The 23,346-nt window shown below is 44.5% G+C and overlaps 2 protein-coding genes across 2 annotated transcripts; both read left to right on the forward strand.

Moving 5' to 3' along the window:
* Nucleotides 1-2,222: 2,222 nt before the first annotated feature.
* Nucleotides 2,223-4,257, forward strand: LOC131614333 (uncharacterized). Its single transcript, XM_058885933.1, has 3 exons — nucleotides 2,223-2,408; nucleotides 2,648-2,913; nucleotides 4,185-4,257. Exons 1-3 carry the CDS (start codon nucleotides 2,334-2,336, stop codon nucleotides 4,255-4,257), a joined length of 414 nt encoding a protein of 137 aa, XP_058741916.1. The 5' UTR covers nucleotides 2,223-2,333.
* Nucleotides 4,258-5,360: 1,103 nt separating this feature from the next.
* Nucleotides 5,361-7,874, forward strand: LOC131609587 (uncharacterized). The gene is made up of 2 exons (XM_058881313.1): nucleotides 5,361-5,467; nucleotides 6,941-7,874. Exons 1-2 carry the CDS (start codon nucleotides 5,458-5,460, stop codon nucleotides 7,747-7,749), a joined length of 819 nt encoding a protein of 272 aa, XP_058737296.1. The 5' UTR covers nucleotides 5,361-5,457; the 3' UTR covers nucleotides 7,750-7,874.
* Nucleotides 7,875-23,346: the final 15,472 nt, after the last annotated feature.

Below are 23,346 nucleotides of genomic sequence, written 5' to 3' on the forward strand. Positions count from 1 at the left end.
GTGCTTACACCTTCCCTTTTCATAACCTACCCCCCGAACTCAATCTCTTTTTAAAGAAGGTCTTTCCTGTTCTTTTATACCTTTCCTAATTGGATAAAATAAAAGTCGGTGGCGACTCTTGCTCACCGCAACATTGTTGCTTATAAAAATAAAAGTCAGTTCACCGTATTACAACATGGATTCAGAAAATAAAGTTGTCTTGTTTTATTGTGAATGGTATGATCCAAGTAGAGGCACAAAAATAGACAGGTCATACGGTACTGTTGAGATTCAAATGAACCGGAAATACAAAGAGTATGATCCTTTCATAATGTCAAATATTGTTAGGCAAGTTTATTATGTACCTTATCCTTCATTTGTGACACGTAAAAGAGGATGGTGTGTTGTAATAAAAACAAAACCGCAAGGTCATATTGAAAATGGCGATCAAGTAGAAGATGTTGCCTATCAAGTTGATGATGTTGATCAAATTAATGAAGTGGTTGCAGTTGAAGACATTACAAGTTTGTCTGATACAATTGTTGAGGGACATCAAGTTGATGCATCTATATTGTTGGTTGAAAATAATGTGGATGAAGAGAATGATGAAGAGTTTGAATCCGATGACAACAATGAAGAGAATGACGAAGATAACGACGAAGATAATGATGAAGAGAATGATGAAGAGAATGATGAAGAGAATGATTAAGAGAATGATGTGGATAGCGAAGATGAAGAATAACTAAACATTGAATGTATATTTATATGTTAATGAATATTTATTTATGTGTTAATGAATATTTATTTATGTGTTAATGAATATCTATTTATGTGTTAGTGGATATCTATTAAATATCTATTTATGTGTTAATGAATATCTATTTATGTGTTAATGAATATTTATGTGTTGATGAATATTTATGTGTTGATGAATAATAAAATAGGTAAAATGCCACCTAAGAGTAAAGATAGTGGTAAGAAGTCCCAACGTTCGAGGATAGTAGTATGTGAGGCGCCTCCCATGGCCGTGTCTTCCCGCCCTCAGAGTGTTGATCATATGTCTTTAGCCAGTACTCAGGCTTTTACCCCATTACTCTCCTCCCACACATTTCCGTCTGTGGTACCGCCATCCTTCCAGTACTCAGCGGTACCGCAATCCTTCCAGCATCCTGGTGTGCCCCCGTCCTTCCAGCAGGCGGGAGGACCTAGCTTTCCATTCACACATACTGGTGTGCCCCCGCCCAGCTTTCCATTCGCCCATACTGGCATGCCTTCATCCTTCCAGCATACTGGAGGATCTGGTTTCTCATATCCCATGCAGATGACTTCCTCCTTTCAGCATACGGGAGGATCCATTAGTACACCTCCGACACAGGCTGGACGATCTCCTAGTCCACGCCCCACACAGGCTGGACGATCTCCCCGTCCACGTCCGACACAGGCTGGACGATCTCCTAGTCCACGCCCCACACAGGTTGGAGGCTCACGCACCCCACATCCCACACATGTACCAGCCCGTGAGGTTGATGAGGCAGTTGGTGAGATAGACGGAGCTGATCTTCGTGGGAGGGATGATCCCGATGAGATTCATGTCGTTGACGGTAGATTTTGGATTCATCCCGAAGGAAGCAAGTAAGTTTCCTATTTAAAAACTTTTATAGTATGTATATATTTTCATTTTTTGCATAAATTTATATCTAACATTTTCATTTTTTCTTTCAGTTTTACTCCGAGTCGGACTGCTGCAAGGATTGTTAACTATATAGTTCAGCAGATGTATAAATCAGCTTTTAAGAGCTATGGGGACGTCGATAATAAAGATGAATGGTTTAGAATGTTTAAGGTATTGTTATTTAAGTTGTGCATTTAATTTATTTTTTTAGTTATGGTTATTTAAATGAAATTCTCATTATAATTACTTAACATTTTATTTTGATGTCATACAAAACATTATTGCAGGAGAAATGCGTGTGGGATCCATTGAGTGAAAAAACCGTTCAGAAAGTTTTCAATACCAGATGCTCTAAAAGAATGTCTGATATGCTGCGGCGAGTAAGGGAGAATTATGAGCTTCACGGCATCCGTCCTAGCTGGATAGGCGAGGAGGTTTTTCAGGAGCTTGTAATATATTGGAGGACTCCAGAATTCCGGGCTAAATCAGAAACTTTTAAGAAGATGAGGGCATTTGAAAAGGGCGGTTGTGTCAACACAGTTGGAAGTATTAGCACCGCCGAGCATGCCCGACGATTGGTAAAAGTTTTAAAATTTTTAAGTTACATCTTTATTCATAATATAATTTACTAATTATTTTTAATTATATTATATAGGCTAAGCAGTTGGGGAGAAGACCATTGATGCCTGAGCTGATTTCGAGGACCCGGACAAGGAGATCGGGAGGTGTTGTCGACGAGCGCACGAGGATGTATCTTGTAAGTGAAATTTACGTTGTTTATTTTTTTTATATTGGTACAAAGTTTGTGATGTGAATTTCATGTGGCAATTGATAAATTGCCACGTGAAAATCATGTGGCAAATCATAAGTTGTGGCGTGAAAATCACGTGGCAACGTTTTAATATATTTTAATTTATAATATGTATATATTTATTTAGTATTATTAAATATGCATTTAAATATTTAACTTAATTTTTTTATTGAATATGTGTGCAGGAAGAATATGATAGACGACTTGCCATTTTTCTGGAAAATAATCCTCAATTCATGCCAGCAGAGGGGGAGCCTCTTAACGCGGATGTTGATCACTACATTTGGTGTGACGTTATTAAAGATAAAGGGCCTAATGGTTGCTTTTTTGGGGCTGGAAATTTGGCGTCCAGCTATAGATCTGGTGACCGCAATCTGTTCCAAAGAGTTCAGGATGGAGAGGGTGGATCGCGTCAACCAAATCTGACACAGGAACAAACTGAATTAATAAGGCAAATGGCGAGACGCAAAAGTGAGGCCCAGTTGGAGATGATGCGGAAGAGGCAGGCTGATATGGAGGAGCAGCATGCGCGGCAGATAGAGGGCATTATGAAGAAACAAGCTGAGATGGAGGAGCAGATGAGACGGTTTATGCAAGGAGGTGAGAATTACAGTAATGTTCCTCCTCAAGATCAGCCGGAGGATGACGGAGTGGCGGATGATTTTAATCCGGATAATTATTTTCCGGATGATGATGCTTCTTAAAAGCATTTTGTATTTTATTTGTTTTTAATTTATTTTTATGTAACTTATTATACATTTTAATTCATTAAAATATTATTTTTAAATGTTTAGTTTTATTTAATTAAATTTATTACATAATGTTTATTATATGAATTTATTTTATACAAATTTATTATATAAATTAGATTTTATAGATTTTATTATATATATTTTATTATATAAATTTTATTTTATAGATTTTATTTTATAAATTTTATTATATATATATATTTTATTATATATTTATTATTTATATAATATATATTAAAATATATTTTATTGTAGCGTGAATAAATTTTTTTTAAAAAAAAGGCATTTAATGTAGCGACGTGGTTAACACGTCGGTACCCTGGTCAACAACACATTTTCCCACACCTGCCACACCTGCTGTGTGTGCAGGGAGCTGTCTCCTATGTCATCTTGTTGCGACGTGGGACTCACGTCGCTACTTTCTGACGTGGTCTCCACGTCGCTACAATGTTGCCACGCTTGCTCCTGCGACATAAATGCTCACGTCGCTACTTTTTAGTTGCCACGTGATTTTGAAGGTTGCGACGTGTAGTCCACGTCGCTGTAGAGAACATTTTTTGTAGTGCGTTAGCAATCAAAATAAAACATAAAAAAAGCCCCCGCTTTTAGGGCTTCCAACTTGTTTCGACATATTCAAATTTGAAACCAGGTTATTCACCTTCTGTTTTCATATGTTGAATAAGCACATCACTTTTTAGGGTTTTCTTGTGAAGATTGGTTTAAACCGCAACGTAGATTGAAGATTCCAAAATATTAGACGAGAGAGATGCATCTGTAGCTTTAGCTTTGATAGGAATACTAAATGGCAGAGGCATCTATAGGAAGAAGGAAGAAGAAGGGGGGAAGGAATAAGAGAGAGAGAGAGAGAGAGAGAGAGAGAGAGAGAGAGAGAGAGTGAGAGAAAGGACGAGAGAGGGAGAGAGAGTGTCGGAAGATATTTTTCTTTTCAAATTTGAATTTTGAATTGCAGCTTGGCAAAAGGTAAAAGAGGAAAAGTAATAGCAACTAAATTGTATGACATCATCAAATCAGTTCAAACATAGCAAGCAAAAGCATATTAAACAACAACCATTTAATTAGAATTGAACAATATGACATCATTAGTAATTTTTAGATATATATTTTACCCCCAAAACAATTAGGTGTAATTTTTTTAACAAAGGGAAAATGAGTATTTTTCAGATACATTTCTTTTCTTATTTGATAAGTTAACTAATAAATACCATAAATTAAGATAATTTTAGCAACAAACAATCTATAAAGCAAAAATTCCAACAAACTGATCGTACCTGATCAGAAGGATCGTCGTAGGCTGCTCGGACTGGATCTTCTAGGAAGGAGGAGGAGGGGGGTGTACCTGCAAGGTACTCCAATGCCAAAGTAAGATGACGAGCAAAGGAGCGCAAGTACTAGCTAAGAGTGAGTAAGAATTGAATACCTGACCCTCTAGTTGAAGAGGGTATATATAGCCCCCAGCGCTGGGCCATGATCTCGCTATTGGGTTGGATTCCCAAGCCCAACTAGGAGACTGCCAGGTTTCCTGAGCGGAAATATCGGAGGTGCGTGTATGCCCTCTGTCCTGGTTAACCGCTCCGAAGTCCAAGGGAAGACGCGGTCTTTTAGGAGCCACGTGGGATCCGAGTTATTCGGAGGATTGGATATGAAGGAGCCCTGCGCGGAGCAGGGTCCTCGGCAAGGATGATGTCCGGGGGAGAATGAACGCCGAGCGCGGTGTTGGTGCCGAGCAAGGCGTGTCGGAAGGCCATGAACTATACATGGGCCTCTGAGGCTTATTGGGCCGAAAGCGGTGTTGGGCCTAGCCTTGGCCCAGTCCAGAACAGGAGCCCCCCAAGTCGGAGTTTTCCGGTTAAGAAACTGTGACTTTGCTTCTACGCTCGGACCCTCATTTCTCGTGGTTGCTCGGTGGATCGGTCCTCGTTACATATACGCGCTCGGAGGAAAGTCCAGTGGTGGGCGAAACGTCGCGCGTGGGAACCACGCGCTGACGTGGCATAGGCATTGATGGCCTAGGGTCTAGGAGGCGGCGCCTGTCAGGAGAGGTGACGCTTCGCCTTCCGAGCCTTTTTCCCTATAAAAGGGGGCGAATTCTCTCATAAGGGAATTTTCCTTTCTCTATTTATCTGCTCGGCTTCGATCAAGGGTTCCTCGGGGCATAATTTCCCAGCTCGTTCGTCATATCAAGATCGTTGCTTAGCGAAGGATTCTCCCCGGCCATCTACATCATGTCTGCAAGTAAGTTCGTTTAGCCTGTCGTTGCTTTACTATTTTTCATAGAACTTGTGTTTCGCTTTCGAGGTCTTCGCCATCGTCATCCTCCCCGGGTTATCCAAGCGATGCCCGGGGTCGGCGTGGGTTGGCAGGCCGTAGTACGTTGGCGTTAAGATAAGCTTTCCGATTGTCGTGTCATCTGTGAGTCCTCGGCTGACGAGCGTTGTTCCTCGATGGGGTTTGGCCGGGGGCTCCGCTGCTCCTGCTCTACCCTTTCGCTTGTCTTGCGGTGGAAGGGTGGATTTGATAGACTATCGAATTCACTTCTCCCTTCTGCGTGCAGGTGAATCAGATTCGAGCGCTTCCTCAAGAACTGGCTCGGACACCGACTCGACGACCAGTGATTCCGACAGCTCGACGGCAACTAGTTCCGACGTCGAAATTATTGAGGAAGAGGGCACTCCCTCGGCCGAAGGCGTTCACACGGGATTCCCTGGTTCGAATGCCGAGGGAGGGGTTTCCCCTATGCCGTTATTCAGTTATGAACATACCGTTGCGCCCGATTGGATAGCCGAGGAGGCTCTGTCTGTTGTTTCTCGGTATACCGCGTCTCTGGATGGGGCGTTTACAGAAATTGAGGTCCTGGGGGAAGGTGATCCGCCCAATTATCAAATAGGTTGCCCGTCTCCAGACGAACGCATATGTTCTCGGTTTGCCGGGGACGGATTTGCGATGTACGATTACGTGTTTAGGGAGCTCGGCTTCCGGTTACCCTTCTCTGATTTTCAGGTTTCAGTCATGGCGTTTCTATCTCTGGCACCGTCCCAAATTCATCCGAATGCCTTTGCCTTTATGCGGGCATTCGAGATTGTTTGTGATTATTTGGGTATAGGTGCGACGTCTGCGTTGTTCGGAAGGTGTTTTCGTGTTCAACGGCAGGCGTCAAACGGGCGGTACAGCTGGGTTTCGTTCAGGAACGCCGAGCGTAAACTCTTCGGAATGTATACTGACTCCGTGAAGGGTTTTAAGGATCGATACTTCGTTGTCCGCCCCCTAAGTCCAACGGCCTATTCTTCGGTGTCGGATATGGTGGCCGAGCGGGATGCCGAGGGGGAGATAGTAAGGGATGAACATGGGCAGGAAGTAAAGGAGTTCTGCACGACGTTTCCGTTTTTCTGGTGGAAGGGTCATTTTGCGTCTCCTCCGAAATACTACGCTTGGGAGGACGATGACTTGGATGATCAAGACCGGGAGTCGTACTCGGTCCTCTGCAAATATGTAGATAGCTTTACCCTGTCTCGTTGGGTGACGAGGAATGGAGATCCCATACTGAACGAGGACGGGGTGCCGATCACGGAGCAGCGGCCTATTAATACCAAGGCTTTGCTAGCTTGTCGGACTCCCGAGGAGACCTGGGCGTTGTTAGGTTGTGTCTATTCCCCTTGCTTTGTGATCTCTGTCCGGTATTTTGCTAACTCGTTTATTTTTTCTTTGCAGAGGCTATGCCGGAGAAGGAGGATAATATCCTGAAACAAGCATTGGATGCGAGGAAGAATCAGAAGAAGAGGAACCAGGGTACCGGAGCTGGAGAGAACTCAGGCTCGGCAGGCTCCCCTCACAAGATTCATGTCGACGAGAGGTTACCCAAGAGACCTCGTGCTTCCGAGGGGGGACGTCCGGATCAGTCGAACCTGGGTCCCGGGCGCGCCTTCGTGTTGCCTTCTTGCTACAAGGATGGAGGCTATTTTGAGAAGTTCCCCTTGGCTACCTCACCGGATGAAGCTCGTCGGATCAGTGATATGGATCCCCCGTCTCTTCAGAAACAGTTGGCGTGCGACAGTGCCGCCGTGGTGAGGGTCTTGGAGATGGCCCAAGTGTTGGCTAGTGGAGGTTCGGGCTCGACCGAGGCCCTGAAGGAGGCCGAGGCGGCTAAGAAGGTGGCCGAGGACAAGGTGAAGACCATGGAGGTCGAGCGCAAGGAGTTGAGGAAGAAGGTCGATGCGGCCCTGAAGCAGAAAGATGCGGAGGTCGCGGCTGAGAAGAAGAAGCTGGCTGACCTTCGACTCGAATGGGCTCCCTCGGCTGACGAGTCGCCGGATGTGGCAGCTCTGAAGTCCAGGGCTGAGTTTGCGGAGAAGATAGAAAGCCTGAAGATAAGCCTGGCCGACATGGCCGACGTCGGTTTCGAGCGTGCTCTTAACCAGCTGAGGCTTCTGAACCCTGGTTTGAAGGAGGATAATGTCGGGCTCTCTTCGAGGATCGTAGATGGCGTGTTGGTGCCTGAGTCCCCGGGGAGTGAAGAGTAGAAAGTGTAGTTCCGGGCCTGCGTGTCCGTTTTTCTCGGCCTGCGTGCCATTCTTTTTGTTGGGCTATGCCCGGATAATTTTTGGGGCCTGCGTGCCCGGTAATGATTGTAGCCTTTGACATCGCCGGCCAAGTTGGTCGGCAATTTTAATGTCTTACAATTCTTCTTGTTTATATCTGTTTATTTTTACTTTCGGCGTTATCACTGTATGTTTGTTCTTTTCGATAACATTCCTGCCGTGCTTGTATGACGAGGTATTTCCTCTGAACTTAAAGTATTTTGCGGTTGTTCTAGGTGACCGATGACTTATGCTCGGACATGCCGGAGAGTCACCAGTATACTTGTAATATTATTGGTTTTGTGGGCTATGCTCGACCTAGATTGATTGCCCGGGCGTGTTGAGTACGGGCCGGGTGCGCAGAGCAGGTATGCGCTTTTAGCGAGCGCGAGACCGCGGTTGCGGCCAAGCGTTCGCGGCGTGAACGATCCCATCGCGAGCTGGGGTTCTGCCATGCAGGTACTTCCACGGGGGGTCTAGGTGTAGAATCCGCCGAGGGGTCGGTCCGTCTATCCGACGAGAGGAACCGATCGTTGCTGTCGTGGAACACTCACGTCCGTACCGACGACGTGGCTCCGTGCCCGTCCGTTACCTGAGTTTGGTTGGGGGCCGGGCGTTTTAGCTTATGTTTAACTGTAATAACGTCTGAGTTTTTCAGCATTCCAGGGTCGAGCAAGTTTTTCACCGAGAAGATTCTCGAGGTAGTAGGCGCCGTTCTCGGTTTTGTCATAAACTCGGTACGGGCCTTCCCAGTTTGGGGCTAGCTTGCCTTCGCGCGAGTCTTTCATGTTTCTGCGAAGTACTAGGGCGCCGATTTCAAATTCGCGCTTTATAACTTTGGCGTTATGGCGAAGAGCTATTTGCTGTTTTAGTTTAGCTTCTCGGAGGGCTGACCCTGCTCGAATCTCTTCTACCATATCGAGTTCTTCCCTCATGGCCTCGTCGTTAAGTTCTTCCTCGAGGGGGAATTCGGTGCGCCGAGAAGGCTCTCGGATTTCTACGGGAATTACGGCTTCGGTGCCGTAAGTTAGTCGGAAAGGAGTTTCGCCTGTGCTCGAATGAGGCGTCGTCCTGTACGCCCAGAGTACACTATGTAGTTCCTCGACCCAGGCTTTTTTGGCTTCGCCGAGTCTTCTCTTTAATCCTCGGAGGATGACTCGGTTGGCCGCCTCGGCCTGCCCGTTCGTCTGAGGGTGCTCGACTGAGGTGAAGTGTTGCTTCGTGCCAAGCTTGGCCACAAACTCTTGGAATTTTTTGTCAGTGAACTGGGTGCCATTGTCGGTGATTATGGCCTGAGGGACCCCGAACCGGGCAAGTATGTTTCGTTTGTAGAAACGGAGCACGTTTTGAGATGTGATCTTGGCAAGCGCCTCGGCTTCTATCCATTTCGTGAAGTAATCGACGGCGACCACGAGATATTTATTCTGGTACGAGCCGACCGGGAAAGGGCCGAGGAGGTCCATTCCCCAGGTGGAAAAAGGCCAAGGAGAGGAGAGGGATTTGAGCTCGGTGGGGGGAGCTAGGTGCATGTCGGCATGCCGCTGACATTTGTCGCATTTTTGAACATGCTCTTTGGCGTCCTGCTGCATGGTCGGCCAATAGTAGCCGGCTCTGAGGGCTTTCCTTGCCAGCGACCGGCCGCCGAGATGCTGGCCGTTAATCCCTTCGTGGATCTCCTGCAGTACTTCCATTGCCTGCGAGTCGTCGATGCATTTGAGAAGGGGAATGGAGAAGCCGCGCCGATAGAGTTTATTTTCGATGACTGTGTACGAGCAGGCTCTCCTTTTAATAGCTGAAGCTTCCTTCGGATCATCGGGGAGTTCGTCGTTCATGAGGTATTTGTATACCGGAGTCATCCAGCAATGGTCGTCTCCGATGGCAAACACTTGTATGGCCGGCGCGTTTTTGGCTACGCTTGGATCGGACAAGACTTCCTGTATCACCGACTTGTTCCCTCCCTTCTTTCTCGTGCTTGCGAGCTTGGATAAGAGGTCGGCCCTCGAGTTGTGTTCCCGAGGGATGTGTGCGACGTCTGCCTTCGCGAACCCTTTCATCTTTTCTTTGACGAGCGACAGATACTCGGCTAGTGTGTCGTTTTTGGCCTGGTAATCGCCGCTAACTTGCGACGCGACCAGTTGTGAATCGGTATAAATCATGACTTCCCGAGCGCCTACGTCCTCTGCAAGGCGTAGGCCCGCTAGGAGGGCTTCGTACTCGGCCTGGTTGTTCGATGTGGCGAAGGAGAGGACTAAGGATACTTCGATGACGAGTCCCTCGTCGTTCTCCAAGATGATCCCAGCTCCGCTGCCCGCGTGGCTTGAGGCACCGTCTACGTAGATGGTCCACTTATTCACGGTGGGTGTTAGGGAGTTGGAGATCGTCGTCATCTCGGCCACGAAATCGGCGAGTGCTTGGGCTTTTAGCGCTTTCCTGCCCTCGTATTGTATGTCGAACTCGGACAGTTCGAGGGACCATTTCAGCATCCTTCCGGCCATGTCTGGTCGGCTGAGAAGCTGTTTGATCGGTTGGTCTGTCCGGACGACGATAGTGTGGGCAAGGAAGTAGTACCTCAGTCTTCTGGCGGCCGTTATTAGGGCCAGCGCGATTTTTTCTATCTGTTGATAGCGGACCTCGGGTCCTTGTAAGGCTTTGCTAGTGAAGTACACTGGCTTCTGCCCGTCTTCCGTTTCTCGGATCAGGGCCGCGCTGGCTGCCTCGCCAGAGACGGCCAAGTAGAGATAGAGAACCTCGTTGCTGTCTGGTCGGGATAGCACCGGGGGTTTGGAGAGCACTTGTTTGAGGTGGGATAATGCTTGTTCGCATTCCTCGGACCACTCGAAAGCTGCTTCTTTCCGAAGAAGCTTAAAGAATGGAAGTGCATGCTGGGCGGATTTCGCGACGAAGCGGGACAATGCCGTGAGCATTCCGTTTAGTACTTGGATGGATTTTTTATTGGTGGGGGTAGGGAGGTCTGAGAATGCTCGGCACTTATCAGGGTTGGCTTCTATTCCTCGTTCTGTTAAGTAGAAACCGAGGAATTTGCCTGCCCGTACTCCGAAGGTACACTTCTCCGGATTGAAGCGCATCCTGCAGGACCTGGCCTGCTTGAAGACCCGCTCGAGATGTAGTGTGTGGTCGGAGTCTTCTCGAGATTTGACGATCATGTCGTCCATATACACCTCGAGTGTGTCGCCGATTTCCCCTCGGAAGACCTTGTTCATCATCCGCTGGTAGGTTGCCCCGGCGTTTTTGAGTCCGAAGGGCATTACGTTGTAGTAATAATTGCCCGATTCGGTCATGAAAGCCGTGCATTGCTTGTCGCATTTCGCCATGGGAATCTGGTTGTAACCAGAATAAGCGTCCATGAAGGACAACAGTTTATAGCCGGCCGAGTTGTCGACCAGTCTATCAATATTAGGTAAAGGGTAGGCGTCTTTTGGACATGCCCGGTTAACATCAGTATAATCAACACACATTCTCCATTTTCCATTAGATTTTTTAACAAGTACAACATTTGAGAGCCAAGTTGAGTACTTGGCCTCGGAAATAAAATTTGCCTCTAGGAGGTCTTTTACAGCTTTCTCGGCAGCCTCCGCTTTCTCGGGAGACTGCCGACGCCTACGTTGTACTACGGCCTTGGCGGTTGGATTGATGGAGAGGTGGTGACAGGCGACCTCAGGGTCGAGTCCGGGCATCTCTGCGGCGCTCCAGGCGAACAGGTCGGCATTGGCTCGAAGGCAGGCTATGAGTTGCTTCCTCGGCAGGTCAGGGATACCCTTGCCGATCTTCACTGCTCTGTTGGGGTTGTCTCCCAGGGGGATCAGCTCGAAGTCTCCGTCGGGAACAGGTCGGACGGGATTCGATTGTGTTTCCTCCCCGGTCTTTAGTTCTTCTTGTGTGAACCTTGCATCGAGGTCGACTGAGCTGACGTTGGCCGTTGGAACCTGATCTTCCCGAGGACGCTTATCTTCGGCTCTTGGTTTCTTGTTGGAGCTGGTCGGAGGAGCGATCAGCTCTAGTCCTTTGACGGATGCATCGAAGATCCTTCTCGCAGCTTCAATGTCGGCGTTGATGGTGGCCACTTTCCCTGTCCTCGTGTAGAACTTCATCTTCAGATGGACTGTGGAGGGCACGGCAGTTAGCTCGGCCAGTGTTGGGCGTCCGATGATGCAGTTGTACAATGTTTTGCAGTCGATTACCAGAAACCTGGTTTTGACTTGTCTGGACGCTTCCCCTTCCCCGAAGGTGACAATCAGCTCGACGTAGCCCCATGGTTTGGTGGTGGCTCCGTTAAAACCTTGGAGGTCGGAACCCACATAGGGAGTGAGGTGCGAGTCGTCCAGCTGAAGTGTTTGGAAGAGGTGGGAGTACATAATGTCGACTGAACTGCCTTCATCTACCAGGACCCGTCGCACATCGAAGTTTGCCATTCTGGCTCGGACGAGAAGGGGAATGGTGGCATTTGGAGCTCCGCCGGGCAGTTCTTCGAGATAGAAAGTGATTGGCTCTGACTTTCCTCGGAATTTCCGAAGAGTAGGGCCGAGATCTGCATTGGCGCTGAGTAGCTCGTCGAACTTTCTCTTGACCGAACTGACGGTGAGAGAGCCGGGGTCGCCGCCGTTGGAGATGACCATTGCGGTGGGGAAATGTTCCCAGGTGCTGAGGGCGGTCGTCACGCCGACTGAAGGGATGAAGTCTTCCGGTCGGGTTACGGACAGCGCGACTTGGAGCGGTCTGCTGTCTGGTGAGTTCCCCTCGTCAGAGTTTCGAGGGATGTCTCTTCTGGAGGGTTCTCCCTTCTTGGTGTATTTTGCCAGGTGGCCCTCTTTGATCAGGGTCTCTATGGCATCTTTGAGATGTACGCATTCGTCGGTCATATGCCCGTGACTCTTGTGGTACTTGCAGTATTTGGACTTGTCCGTCCCCGGTCTTGTAGGATTTGACTTCGGGGGCCTGATGTTGGATTTCTTGAACTCGGCGTTCTGGCAGTCGGACAGGATTTTCTCCCGGGAGGTGTTCAAAGGAGTGTAGTCGTTGAAACGCCCTGCTGGTCCTCGCCGTTCTTTGACATCTCGGGCCCGGTCGTCCCTTCTTTTGTCTTGTCCTCGGCGCGACCCCGAGTCTTCGAGGTTTGAGCTGCGAGCGGCGCCACTGCCCCTCAAAATCGATGAATACCTTTGCTTTGCTGAGGAGGTCATTCATCGAGTTTACCTTCTCGATCTTAATAGCTTTCTTGAAGTCACTGCCGGGGAGAAGTCCTCGTTCCAAGATGTACCTCTTCATGTAGTCTTTTGTCTGCACTTGGACGGCCTCCTTGTTGAATCTTTCAAGGTAATCTCGGAGAGGCTCGTTGGGTCCTTGGACTACGGCCTCGAGATTGGCTTCCGATTTCGGTTGCCGTCGGGAGGCTGTGAAGTGGCTCAAGAAGAGTTCTTTGAGCTCGGTCCAAGAATGGATGGAGTTCGAAGGGAGGTTCCTGTACCAATTCATCGCTCCCTTCCTGAGGGTGGTCGGGAAAATGCGGCACTTGATCGAGCCTCTGACGACGTGATAGTCCATGACCGCTTCGATACTCCGGATATGGTCGTCGGGGTCAGTGGTTCCGTCGTATTGGTCCAATGCTGGCGGTTTTTCCATCCCCCGAGGGAGGCGGGCTCTCCGTATACTAGCGGACAAGGGGCTGCGGAAGTCCTCCTCGTCGCTCGGCCCTGGTGAATCGTAGTGCCTGTTTCGTCGGGGATCTTCTTGGTTGTTACCCGTCGTTGCTTTGGAGGGACCCCGACGGCCCTGTTCGGGGGAGGGGCTTCTTTGTTCAGCGGTTTCAGGTTTCTGGTTCTTCCTGTTCTTTCTGTGTGGAGAACGGGAACGAGTCCTCCGGCGGCGATGTCTTCTCGGGGGAGACCTTGAAGAGGACGGGGAACGCCGACGGTATCTTCTCGGCGGTGAGCGCGAGGAGGAATAGGAGTGTGACCTGTAGCGCCTCCGTGGGGAAGGGCGACGTCGCCGCTGTCTTTCCAGCTCGTGAATTCGGTCATCCTGAATTCTGAGGAGGCTGTTGGTCAGTTGTATTTCCTTGAGCAAGCGGACGGTAATGGGGTCAGTGCCTTCGGGAATGTTGAGCGGCTCCTCTTCTTCTCCATGACGGGCTCTCTGCCTCTCGGAGGTGTGGGTGAATGAGGAAGCATGTTGCCCGTCGCGAGGGTCGGTTTCATTCACATTCTGGGCATGTTCCGGCACGTTGGTCGTTCGGATCGGTTCGCCGTTCTGAACGTGCCCTTCTGGAGGAACATGGTCAACATTCTGGACCTGTTGTAGGACCTGCAGCAGCTGGGTGTCCTGGGTTTCATGCCCGGACCTTTGTCGCCGACGACTCCCCCGACGATGATTAGCTAGCTCGCGGGAGGATTCCTCGATCAGCTCTTGAAGGAGGAAAGGGTCAGCGCTTGGGATGTTGTTGTTGTCAGCCATGACGATTGGTGATGGTTAGCTTTGATCTTTGTTCTTTAAAGATGGGGAAGCAAGTTTCCCACAGACGGCGCCACTGATCGTACCTGATCAGAAGGATCGTCGTAGGCTGCTCGGACTGGATCTTCTAGGAAGGAGGAGGAGGGGGGTGTACCTGCAAGGTACTCCAATGCCAAAGTAAGATGACGAGCAAAGGAGCGCAAGTACTAGCTAAGAGTGAGTAAGAATTGAATACCTGACCCTCTAGTTGAAGAGGGTATATATAGCCCCCAGCGCTGGGCCATGATCTCGCTATTGGGTTGGATTCCCAAGCCCAACTAGGAGACTGCCAGGTTTCCTGAGCGGAAATATCGGAGGTGCGTGTATGCCCTCTGTCCTGGTTAACCGCTCCGAAGTCCAAGGGAAGACGCGGTCTTTTAGGAGCCACGTGGGATCCGAGTTATTCGGAGGATTGGATATGAAGGAGCCCTGCGCGGAGCAGGGTCCTCGGCAAGGATGATGTCCGGGGGAGAATGAACGCCGAGCGCGGTGTTGGTGCCGAGCAAGGCGTGTCGGAAGGCCATGAACTATACATGGGCCTCTGAGGCTTATTGGGCCGAAAGCGGTGTTGGGCCTAGCCTTGGCCCAGTCCAGAACAGTGACCTTTAATAACCACTAAATATTGGCAATTATTTATATATTAAATACATACATATAAAATAATTATAAAATTAAATAAATATAAATATTAAATTTCACCAAATTTAATAAATTGTATAATTAAATACATATGAATAATTTATCAATAAGTATACTATTATAAATAAGTCGGGTGATTAATTTTTATTTAATAATTAATAAATATATAAAATATTATCTAATTTTAATTATTAGTTAATTAGCAAAAAATAAAGTGAATCGTTTATTTTAATTAACAAATATCAGATATGTAAATAAATGGCTATAAAATATGATAATTTAAAAATTAAAAAAAATCAGTGAATAACATGGGGCTTTTTGAACCCGTGGAGAATGCTTTTTCTACTCCACAGAATGTCAATAGATAGTTGACATATCACATGAAATTATCCAATATAAAAATAACAACATGTTAAAAATGTTAAAAATGCTAAAAATGGTAAAATTGCATGCAATCAATCTCACTTAATAGTCTCAATTTTAATATTTGAATTTTTTCTAAATCCTAATGCTTGATCTTTGGATATCCTTGAAATCATCTTGTGAAAGAGTTTCTATGTCATTTGAATCAATTTTGTGACTTGATACTTTATTTACTAGTAGAAGTTTATAGGGAACTTGTTAACATAATATCATCTTCGAATCAATATACTAAAGAAAAAAATTACAATCTATGAGTGTTTTAAAAACATATAATAAAACAACATAAAGCAAATAAAATCCAAAACAAATAAAATTAATTATTGCGTTTTTGTCAGCTGGAAATTTCGACCCTTGATCGAAGAAGATTTAAGAATATCATACTCTAGACAAGTTAACATAAAGAATGGCTTCGTAAAAGCTATTTCTTTTTAGATTCATTCTTGTGAAAACTTGATATGTCAAAGTGGAATACAACTTAATATGCTATATCCACAGGATCTATGGCCACAAATAGTTCTCGGGCCATACCCACATCCATAGGATCTATGGCTGCAAACAGCTCTATACTAACGTCCATAGGAACTATGCCCATAATTAGTTCGACCACTGTGCCTCCTTTCGTGAGGGCAACAGATATTCCATCAAGTGCCCAAGTTGGTCCTGTTTTGACATATTTGGAAAACCAAGTACAACCTGCAACCTCTAGGCCACCTGGGTTTGAAAATTTTAGGCCTTGGAGGGGGCAACCTTATGGGATGCCAGCCTCTTATATAGCAGGTTTACATAATGGCACATCCACATATACACAGCCTAATATGGCCATTTTTTCACCAATACAAAATACTGGCTCTATGGGTCGAAGTGCCCAAAACCAAGGCTCGTCGAACCAATTGCCTGCATTAACAACTAATAACCAAGCAGCGTTTAGGCAACATATGGACGTTAGCAACCATGACATGGTCAGAGTTCTGGCTCGCGAAATAAACACTATCTTCTCGCCTTTGATCCAGAATGTTAATAGGACTAATCAGGAAAATACTCAATCCTATCAGCAATTGTCAGCACAAATGACACGCATAGTAGATTTCTTTGAGGCTCCCCAACCACCTGGTCGATGTAGGCAAAACCATGTAGAAATTCATGAAGAAGAACCAACCATTAATCAAGTTTGACCTCCTAGACAAAACATCGTCGAAAGGGATATTAGGGCAAGGTTAGAACAACAGGAGATTCGACTATAGGTCCCTGAGGAACAACCTAGAAGGATAGTGATGTTTAATAGAGATCAAAATGCAGATGAAGTAGTGCATAGGGTTAGACAAGATAACATGGTGGCTGAAAATAACTTAACTACCATGATTGAAAGGATCATGGCCCAAACGGCCTGAACACAGGGCTTCGACGGCCAAATTACACATTTGCTGTAGCAAATTTTATCCTACAACATGAGTTACCAAGGGGTTGTAAAATCCCCAAATTCACAAAATTCTCAGGGGATACCAGTGAATCAACTGTCGAACATATAGCCAGGTATTTAACAGAAGCAGGAGATTTGGTGAATAGTGAAAACTTAAGGATAAAATATTTTCCTAGTTCATTGACAAAAAATGCATTTACATGGTTCACTACTTTGCCACCAAATTCTATAGATGCATGGCCTCGTCTAGAGAGATTGTTTCATGAACAATTTTACATGGGGAAAACTAAAATAAGTCTTAAGGAATTGGCCATCATTAAAAGAAAGTTCACTGAACCTATTGATGATTATTTGAATAGGTTCCATTTACTAAAATCTAGATGTTGTACAATAGTACCTGAGCATGAACTAGTCGAAATGGCCGCAAGAGGGCTATATTACTCTATAAGAAAGAAATTAGATACCCACTACCTAAGGGATATGGCCCAACTAGCAAATAGAGTTCGACAGGTCGAACGATTAAAAGCTGAGAAGGCCAGAGCAAATAAGATTTATAAAAAAGAAAGGGTAGCCTATGTCGAAGCCGAAGAAGAAGAACTAGAAACCTTCAATGACTCATATGATTTTGAGGAATTTGAAGTATATTTGACTGAATTAAAAGAGGCACCTCCATACTCTTGCAAAATGCACACACCATCAAATGGCAGGAACCCCGTCGAAATAGAAAAGAATGATAAATTCCCTAAGAAAACATACACATTTGATGTCACCAAATGTGATGAGATCTTTGATTTGTTGGTGAAAGATGGGAAAATGATAGTGCCTCCTAACACTAAGATTCCTCCATTGGAACAACGAAAGAAAAGAGGTTTCTATAAATATCATGGTTTTCTTGACCATAAAACCTCACAATATTCTCTTTTCAGGGATCTTATTCAAAATGCTATTAAGGATGGACGTTTGAAGTTTGCTAACAAAGTCAAAGGCCATATGAAGGTTGATACTGATCCCCTTCATGTTGTAGACACTAACTATACTGAACCTGTGGAGATCAACATGGTGGATATGGTCGAAGTCGAAGACACTAAAGCCAAGAAAGTGGAAATTATCTCAACTGGAAAGCAGGCTACTAAGAGCCTACCTAATAATGTTACCTTTAACACTTATGTTGAAGGTTTTCCTGCAAAAGAATCTGAATGTGAGGCTACTGAAGGCCTCATGGGAAAGATGAATGAGGCTACTAAAGGCCTTAGGGTGAAGTTTGAGAAAGTGGAGATTTCTGAAATTCCTACCTTAAGAGTTAACATGGTGGACCTGAACCAACCAGCGCCAGAAATGGAAGAACAAAAAATGTGTCTTATGCTGGAGAAAGAACAAATGATTTATGGCTACCCAAAAGCAAATGAGAGTCTTCGAGAATATCTCTGGCAATGCCACAAGAAGAATTTTGAAAAAATGTTGGTGTGCCCCAGATGCTCCATTGTCCTGAGTTAAAGGATTGTTGAAGCTTATGAGTGAGCCCAACGTACCAGAACTCAAGGGAATTGGAGACAAGAAAGCCAATTGATGAAGGTCTACCCAAGGCCAGGAGAAAGTCGTTTAGATTTCTTAGTGCGTTGCTACAAATCTGAAACAGAATGCCTTATGTGTCCCAGGTGTGGGGCAGTTATTGCACCCCAAAATTTGTCCTCTTTATTTGAGCTATAAGTTATCCAAGATGTTTATTTCGTCATTCAAAAATGGAAGAAAAATAATAAAGAGTTTCCATAGTTTTAAGGAGATATGGTGTGAAATGTGGTTTATACAGTGGAAATACGAGAAAATTCACAAGTCTTATTTGGAAGATGATATGAGCTTGGTTCTCATGTGGCCATGACCTTTTCGACGTTATCTACAACTTTTGTGTTTGTCTCAGAAACCAATTTCATGAGGAAGGTTGTCGAATTCGCAAATTACTGGAATATTCACAATGAAAAATGGTGCTGAATGTAGGTTTTCGGGCCTTAGAAAATTCATATCTCATGATCCGCTTGTCGGATTTGCTCGAAAATTTAACTGAAGCTCCATGCCATTATTACCAAGATTTCATATGTTTGGGCCGTCGACCAATTATGCACTGAAAATTCCCAGCATTTTGAAGAACGTCGTAATCTTTCGGTGAAAAGTGTATTTTCAGGTATGTCGCGACAAGTTTGAAAATTCATAACTTCTTCGATTTTTATCGTACGAAGTCCATTCCGGCGGCATTCTCTTGAAAATTTCGTTAGCTTTGATTCTTCGTCACACATGTTTGTTTAGATTTTGAGCCGAGGATGGAGTTTTATCGAGTTCTTTGAGCAGTAAGCACAAAATTCTGCACAGTCGCGCCAGATGAATCGGCGTTTCTCGTCATTCAAACGCGCATAATTTCTTCATCGCTTATCGGATTGAGGAGATTCTCGCGGCTACGAGTCACAAATTTAGTCATCTTCAAGTTGACATTGGTCTCGTTTCGGAACTTCACACCGATTCACGTTTCCTTGAAAACGAACAAAAAAGAGATAATTAAGGGCGTTTTGGACATTTCACCACTCACACTATATAAACATTTTCCCTCTATTTTCTCTCATAACTTCAATTCACCAAAAGATCAAAAACACTTTCTCTCAATTCTCTCTCAATTTTCTTGAATCAAAACTCACAAAACCTTCGTCAATCATCATCAATTCAAGATCAAATCTTAAGAACAAATGAAGACCAAAGCAAGCATCAAGATCCGTTCCTCCGATTGAAGTTTCACGCGCCTCTCTCTTCTCTCCCTAGGATCTCGTGCCACTCTCTCTCCCTAGATCTCTCCGATTCGTGTTCGTGTCGTGTTCGCGTCGTGTTCGTGTTCATCCGATCTTGATCTCTTCGTTTGATCCGATAAATTCACTATAAATCTTGTTAGATCATTGATTTTGTTGCTTGATCCGAATTAATATAATAATTGATGACGATGTTTGATTGTTAATGCATGATTTTTGATAATTGATGATAATAGTCGCTTGTTGTTTGAATGATTCATGTTGATCTTGCTTAATTGATTCAAATGTGAAACTTAAATGTGGTGTGAGTTAATAATTGTTGATGTTGCTCTTGAATTTAAAATTAGCACATAACATGTTTGTTAAAATGAGTGTGAGAGTTGATTTTTAACTATAATTGATGAAAGATTGAAAGGCATTGTTGTGGTTGTTAATCGTTGACATTTGCTTATGGTTTAGTGTTGATTTTATAAGTTTCTAATGTCATTTCAATGATGTGAATAGTGCTGGAAGTTTATGTTGTTTTGTTGATGTCTTTGACACTCTAATTTGAATAAAAGTCATGGTAATGCAAGTGTATTGTTGCTGGAAGTTTTGATGCTAAATTGTTAGTAATTGACATGAGATTTGGTTGGAAATAGTATGATTAAAAAGAGTGCAATGCTGGAACTTAATTCATGCTATGTTTAGGTGACTTTTTGAACACTTGAGTTTGTTTTAATGTTGGTAATATTTGATGCTTAAGAGATAACAATTCAAGTTGTTGAAATGTTGTATAAAAGTGGTATTGGTTGATTCAAAATGTCCATAAAAATAGTTTGCTTGTTGTTGAAAATGTGATGAATTTGCTTTGGTTGAGATTTGTTCCATGATATGTTGATACTTGAGTTTACCATTTAGAAAAGGGTTAAATAAGTTTTTGGTCCCTATAAATATTGCAGTTTTATTTTTAGTCTCTCCCTGCCTTTAGACAACGGTTTTAGCTGGTTTTGACAACGGTTTTTTTGTAAAAACCATTGCCTAAAGGCAGGGAGGGACTAAAAATAAAAACTGCAATATTTATAGGGACCAAAAACTTATTTAACCCTTTAGAAAATTATCCATAAAATTGAAGTGATGTTGTTTGTTTTGATGTTGTGTTGCTCACTTGGAAGTTTGTTTGTATGCATAAAACTCCATTTATAAACATGTGTTTTTTCTTGCCAACTAATGAGATGTGGTGTTGAGTTTAAATGTGACTTAAATGGCTTGTTGGGACTGTTTTAATATCATAATAATGCAGATTTTTGTTGGTTCTATTACACTACACTTCCATCTTCATAACTCATGAAATTTGACATTTAATTGTTTTCTTTTAACATAAGACTTGTTGATTTTGGTTGTGACTTGTTTCTAAGTGTTGAATTGGTGTTTCATTGTGCTACTAGTTGTTATTGAGGTGCTGTATTTTTCTGTTTTGTGTTTTCGTCGCGTTTTGCTTGGTTTTGCTATTTACGCGCGTCGTGTCGGCTTTGTTTCATTTTGCCATAACTTTTGATTTGCTTAGAGTTTTTGATCATGTGAATAATGTTTCTTGAGTGGAATAATATTTTCAGAGTTGATGGTGCATTTTATTTTTGGTTTCGGCCGACTTTTTATCGATTTCGCCTCTGCCCCGTTTCGAAAGTCGTGCTTCCGGGCCGATTTTGTAAATTCCGATTGCATATTTGAGTTCCTTGACATATTTTTAGCTTACCATAAATTTTGGTTTAATTCCTACAAGTTTAGTTTTTATCGTTTTTACCCGATTTTACCGTTTTGGTGTACCTTCTGACTTGTAAATATTTTCTTTGGTTTCCATAAAACTTGTGTACATATTTGATTAACATTTGAGTGCTATTTCTGGTTGTTATCTTACTTTCGCTCGATTTATGTTTAAAAAGTATGTTAATTTCTCATTTCGTTATCCATTTTCGGTGTAAAGCACCAACGCAATTCCGATTGCGGTTTTTGTTATCTCTAACTTATGTGCTAGTGTGCAAGGCATTTGGATAGTCACCGATCGACGCTTATCACTTGAGTGTTCCACTTTATTTGCGGGACACAATTTCATTCACTCGTGTCGTGTTCTCATCTTGGAGACACGTTTCTCTTACTTTATATCTGCTTGCTTGGTTTTCTTGTTCCTCTTGCAAGTGTTTTGTGATTATGCTAGACGCATACGTCGACTCGTGATTTATTTTCACGACGTCGACCCTTGTTTACTTACATGGATAATCGATGTGATGACTATTTGCTCTTGCCTTTGCTAGCTCGCTTGCGGGATCTCTGGTTTTCTTTCTTATTCTGCTGCAGTTTACGGATCATAATCCGTTTGGTATTGATCCCATTTCATTTTATCTTTTCTCGTACTATACCGCTTTTTCACATCATCCAATAACATGAGAAGTAGGATTTAGGCATTCATCTGGCCAAGCCCTCGAAAGAGGCTCTGTTTTTGTTGGTGTGTTTATATTTGTGCTTTGCGGCAGGGAGTCACGGTGTAATAAGACCTTTAAAGGCACTCTGTTAAGTCCTCATGGAAGGCATGCAGAAAGGGTTGGCAATCAACCCCCGCACAGTCTCATCGAGTCCGTTCAGTAAGCGCACGCTATGCGTTGCTTGCTTCTGATCTAGCACAAGATCCTGTTATCGAGTATGTCAGGTAAAGGGTCCATGCAATCGGATCCCCACATTTCTTAGCTCACATTGACCGACGTTGATGCTCGGTGTACGCACGCACCGTTTTCCTTTTAGATACGTGACGTCTTGGTTGCTAAGAGGGATTCGCTCCTCTTGTCTATGGCCCGATCACTTTTTGCGAGGTCTAATACTTGGTTGACTCGGGTGATCCGCTCCTCATGGCTATGGCGGGACCGCCTTTCCACTACTCGGCCTGCGCCGGTGGTTTTGTTTGCTTTACGAGCGAGACTCGTTTGTGTGATACTTTTGTTTGCATTCGCTTTTCCCCATAGGTTGCTAGCTTAAATTAGTCTTTCACCCTTTGTATGATAACATAGGTAGCAAGCTTTCCCCCTTAGCTTAGGTTTTCCTCATGCATTCTTTAAAACACAAACAAAACTCTTTGATTTTCTTTTCTTAAGAGCTTGTTATTTCTGCTCCATTCCCAAGCGTAAAACTCCAAAGGTCGAGCAGCGGAGTGCGAATGTAACTCGCTCACCTAAAAAACACAAAACAAACAGAAATTAGTTAGCCGAGCTACGGTACCTCTGATTCCTCAAAAAGGATATGTAGGCAGCGGGGTAGGGCCCGTGCAAGCACAATTCTTTCTTTTCCCTACATTTTGCATACATTTTAGTCCAAGTTAGCGCAGTTTGCTTACACACCCATAGTTTTAGACACAAGCGTGGATACCATCGAGTACGATGGGTGCGAGGGGTGCTAATACCTTCCCCTCGCGTAACCGACTCCCTTACCCTCTTCTCTGGTCGTGAAACCGTTGTTTTGTTTTGCGATTTGCTGGCATTCCCTTCCTTTTCAGGATAAATATGTTAGTTGCGACTCTGTTAATTTTCGCGGTAGCGACAGCAGTGTATGACAAAGATGTAGCTAAAATGTTCGAGAGGATTCCTTTTATTGTTGGATGGGATGGCCAAGGAGGTAACCCCAACATGTAAATCTTAGACAAGAGGGGGAATCCCTAGGAGACAGAATAACCCTCATCCCAAGGAAAAAAGGGTCACATTCAAACTCCCTACTAACGTACCTTTTGATAGATGGACTCAAGTTGGC

The sequence above is a fragment of the Vicia villosa genome, linkage group LG6 (genome assembly GCF_029867415.1).
Source record: "Vicia villosa cultivar HV-30 ecotype Madison, WI linkage group LG6, Vvil1.0, whole genome shotgun sequence".
NCBI classification, from domain to species: Eukaryota; Viridiplantae; Streptophyta; class Magnoliopsida; order Fabales; family Fabaceae; genus Vicia; species Vicia villosa.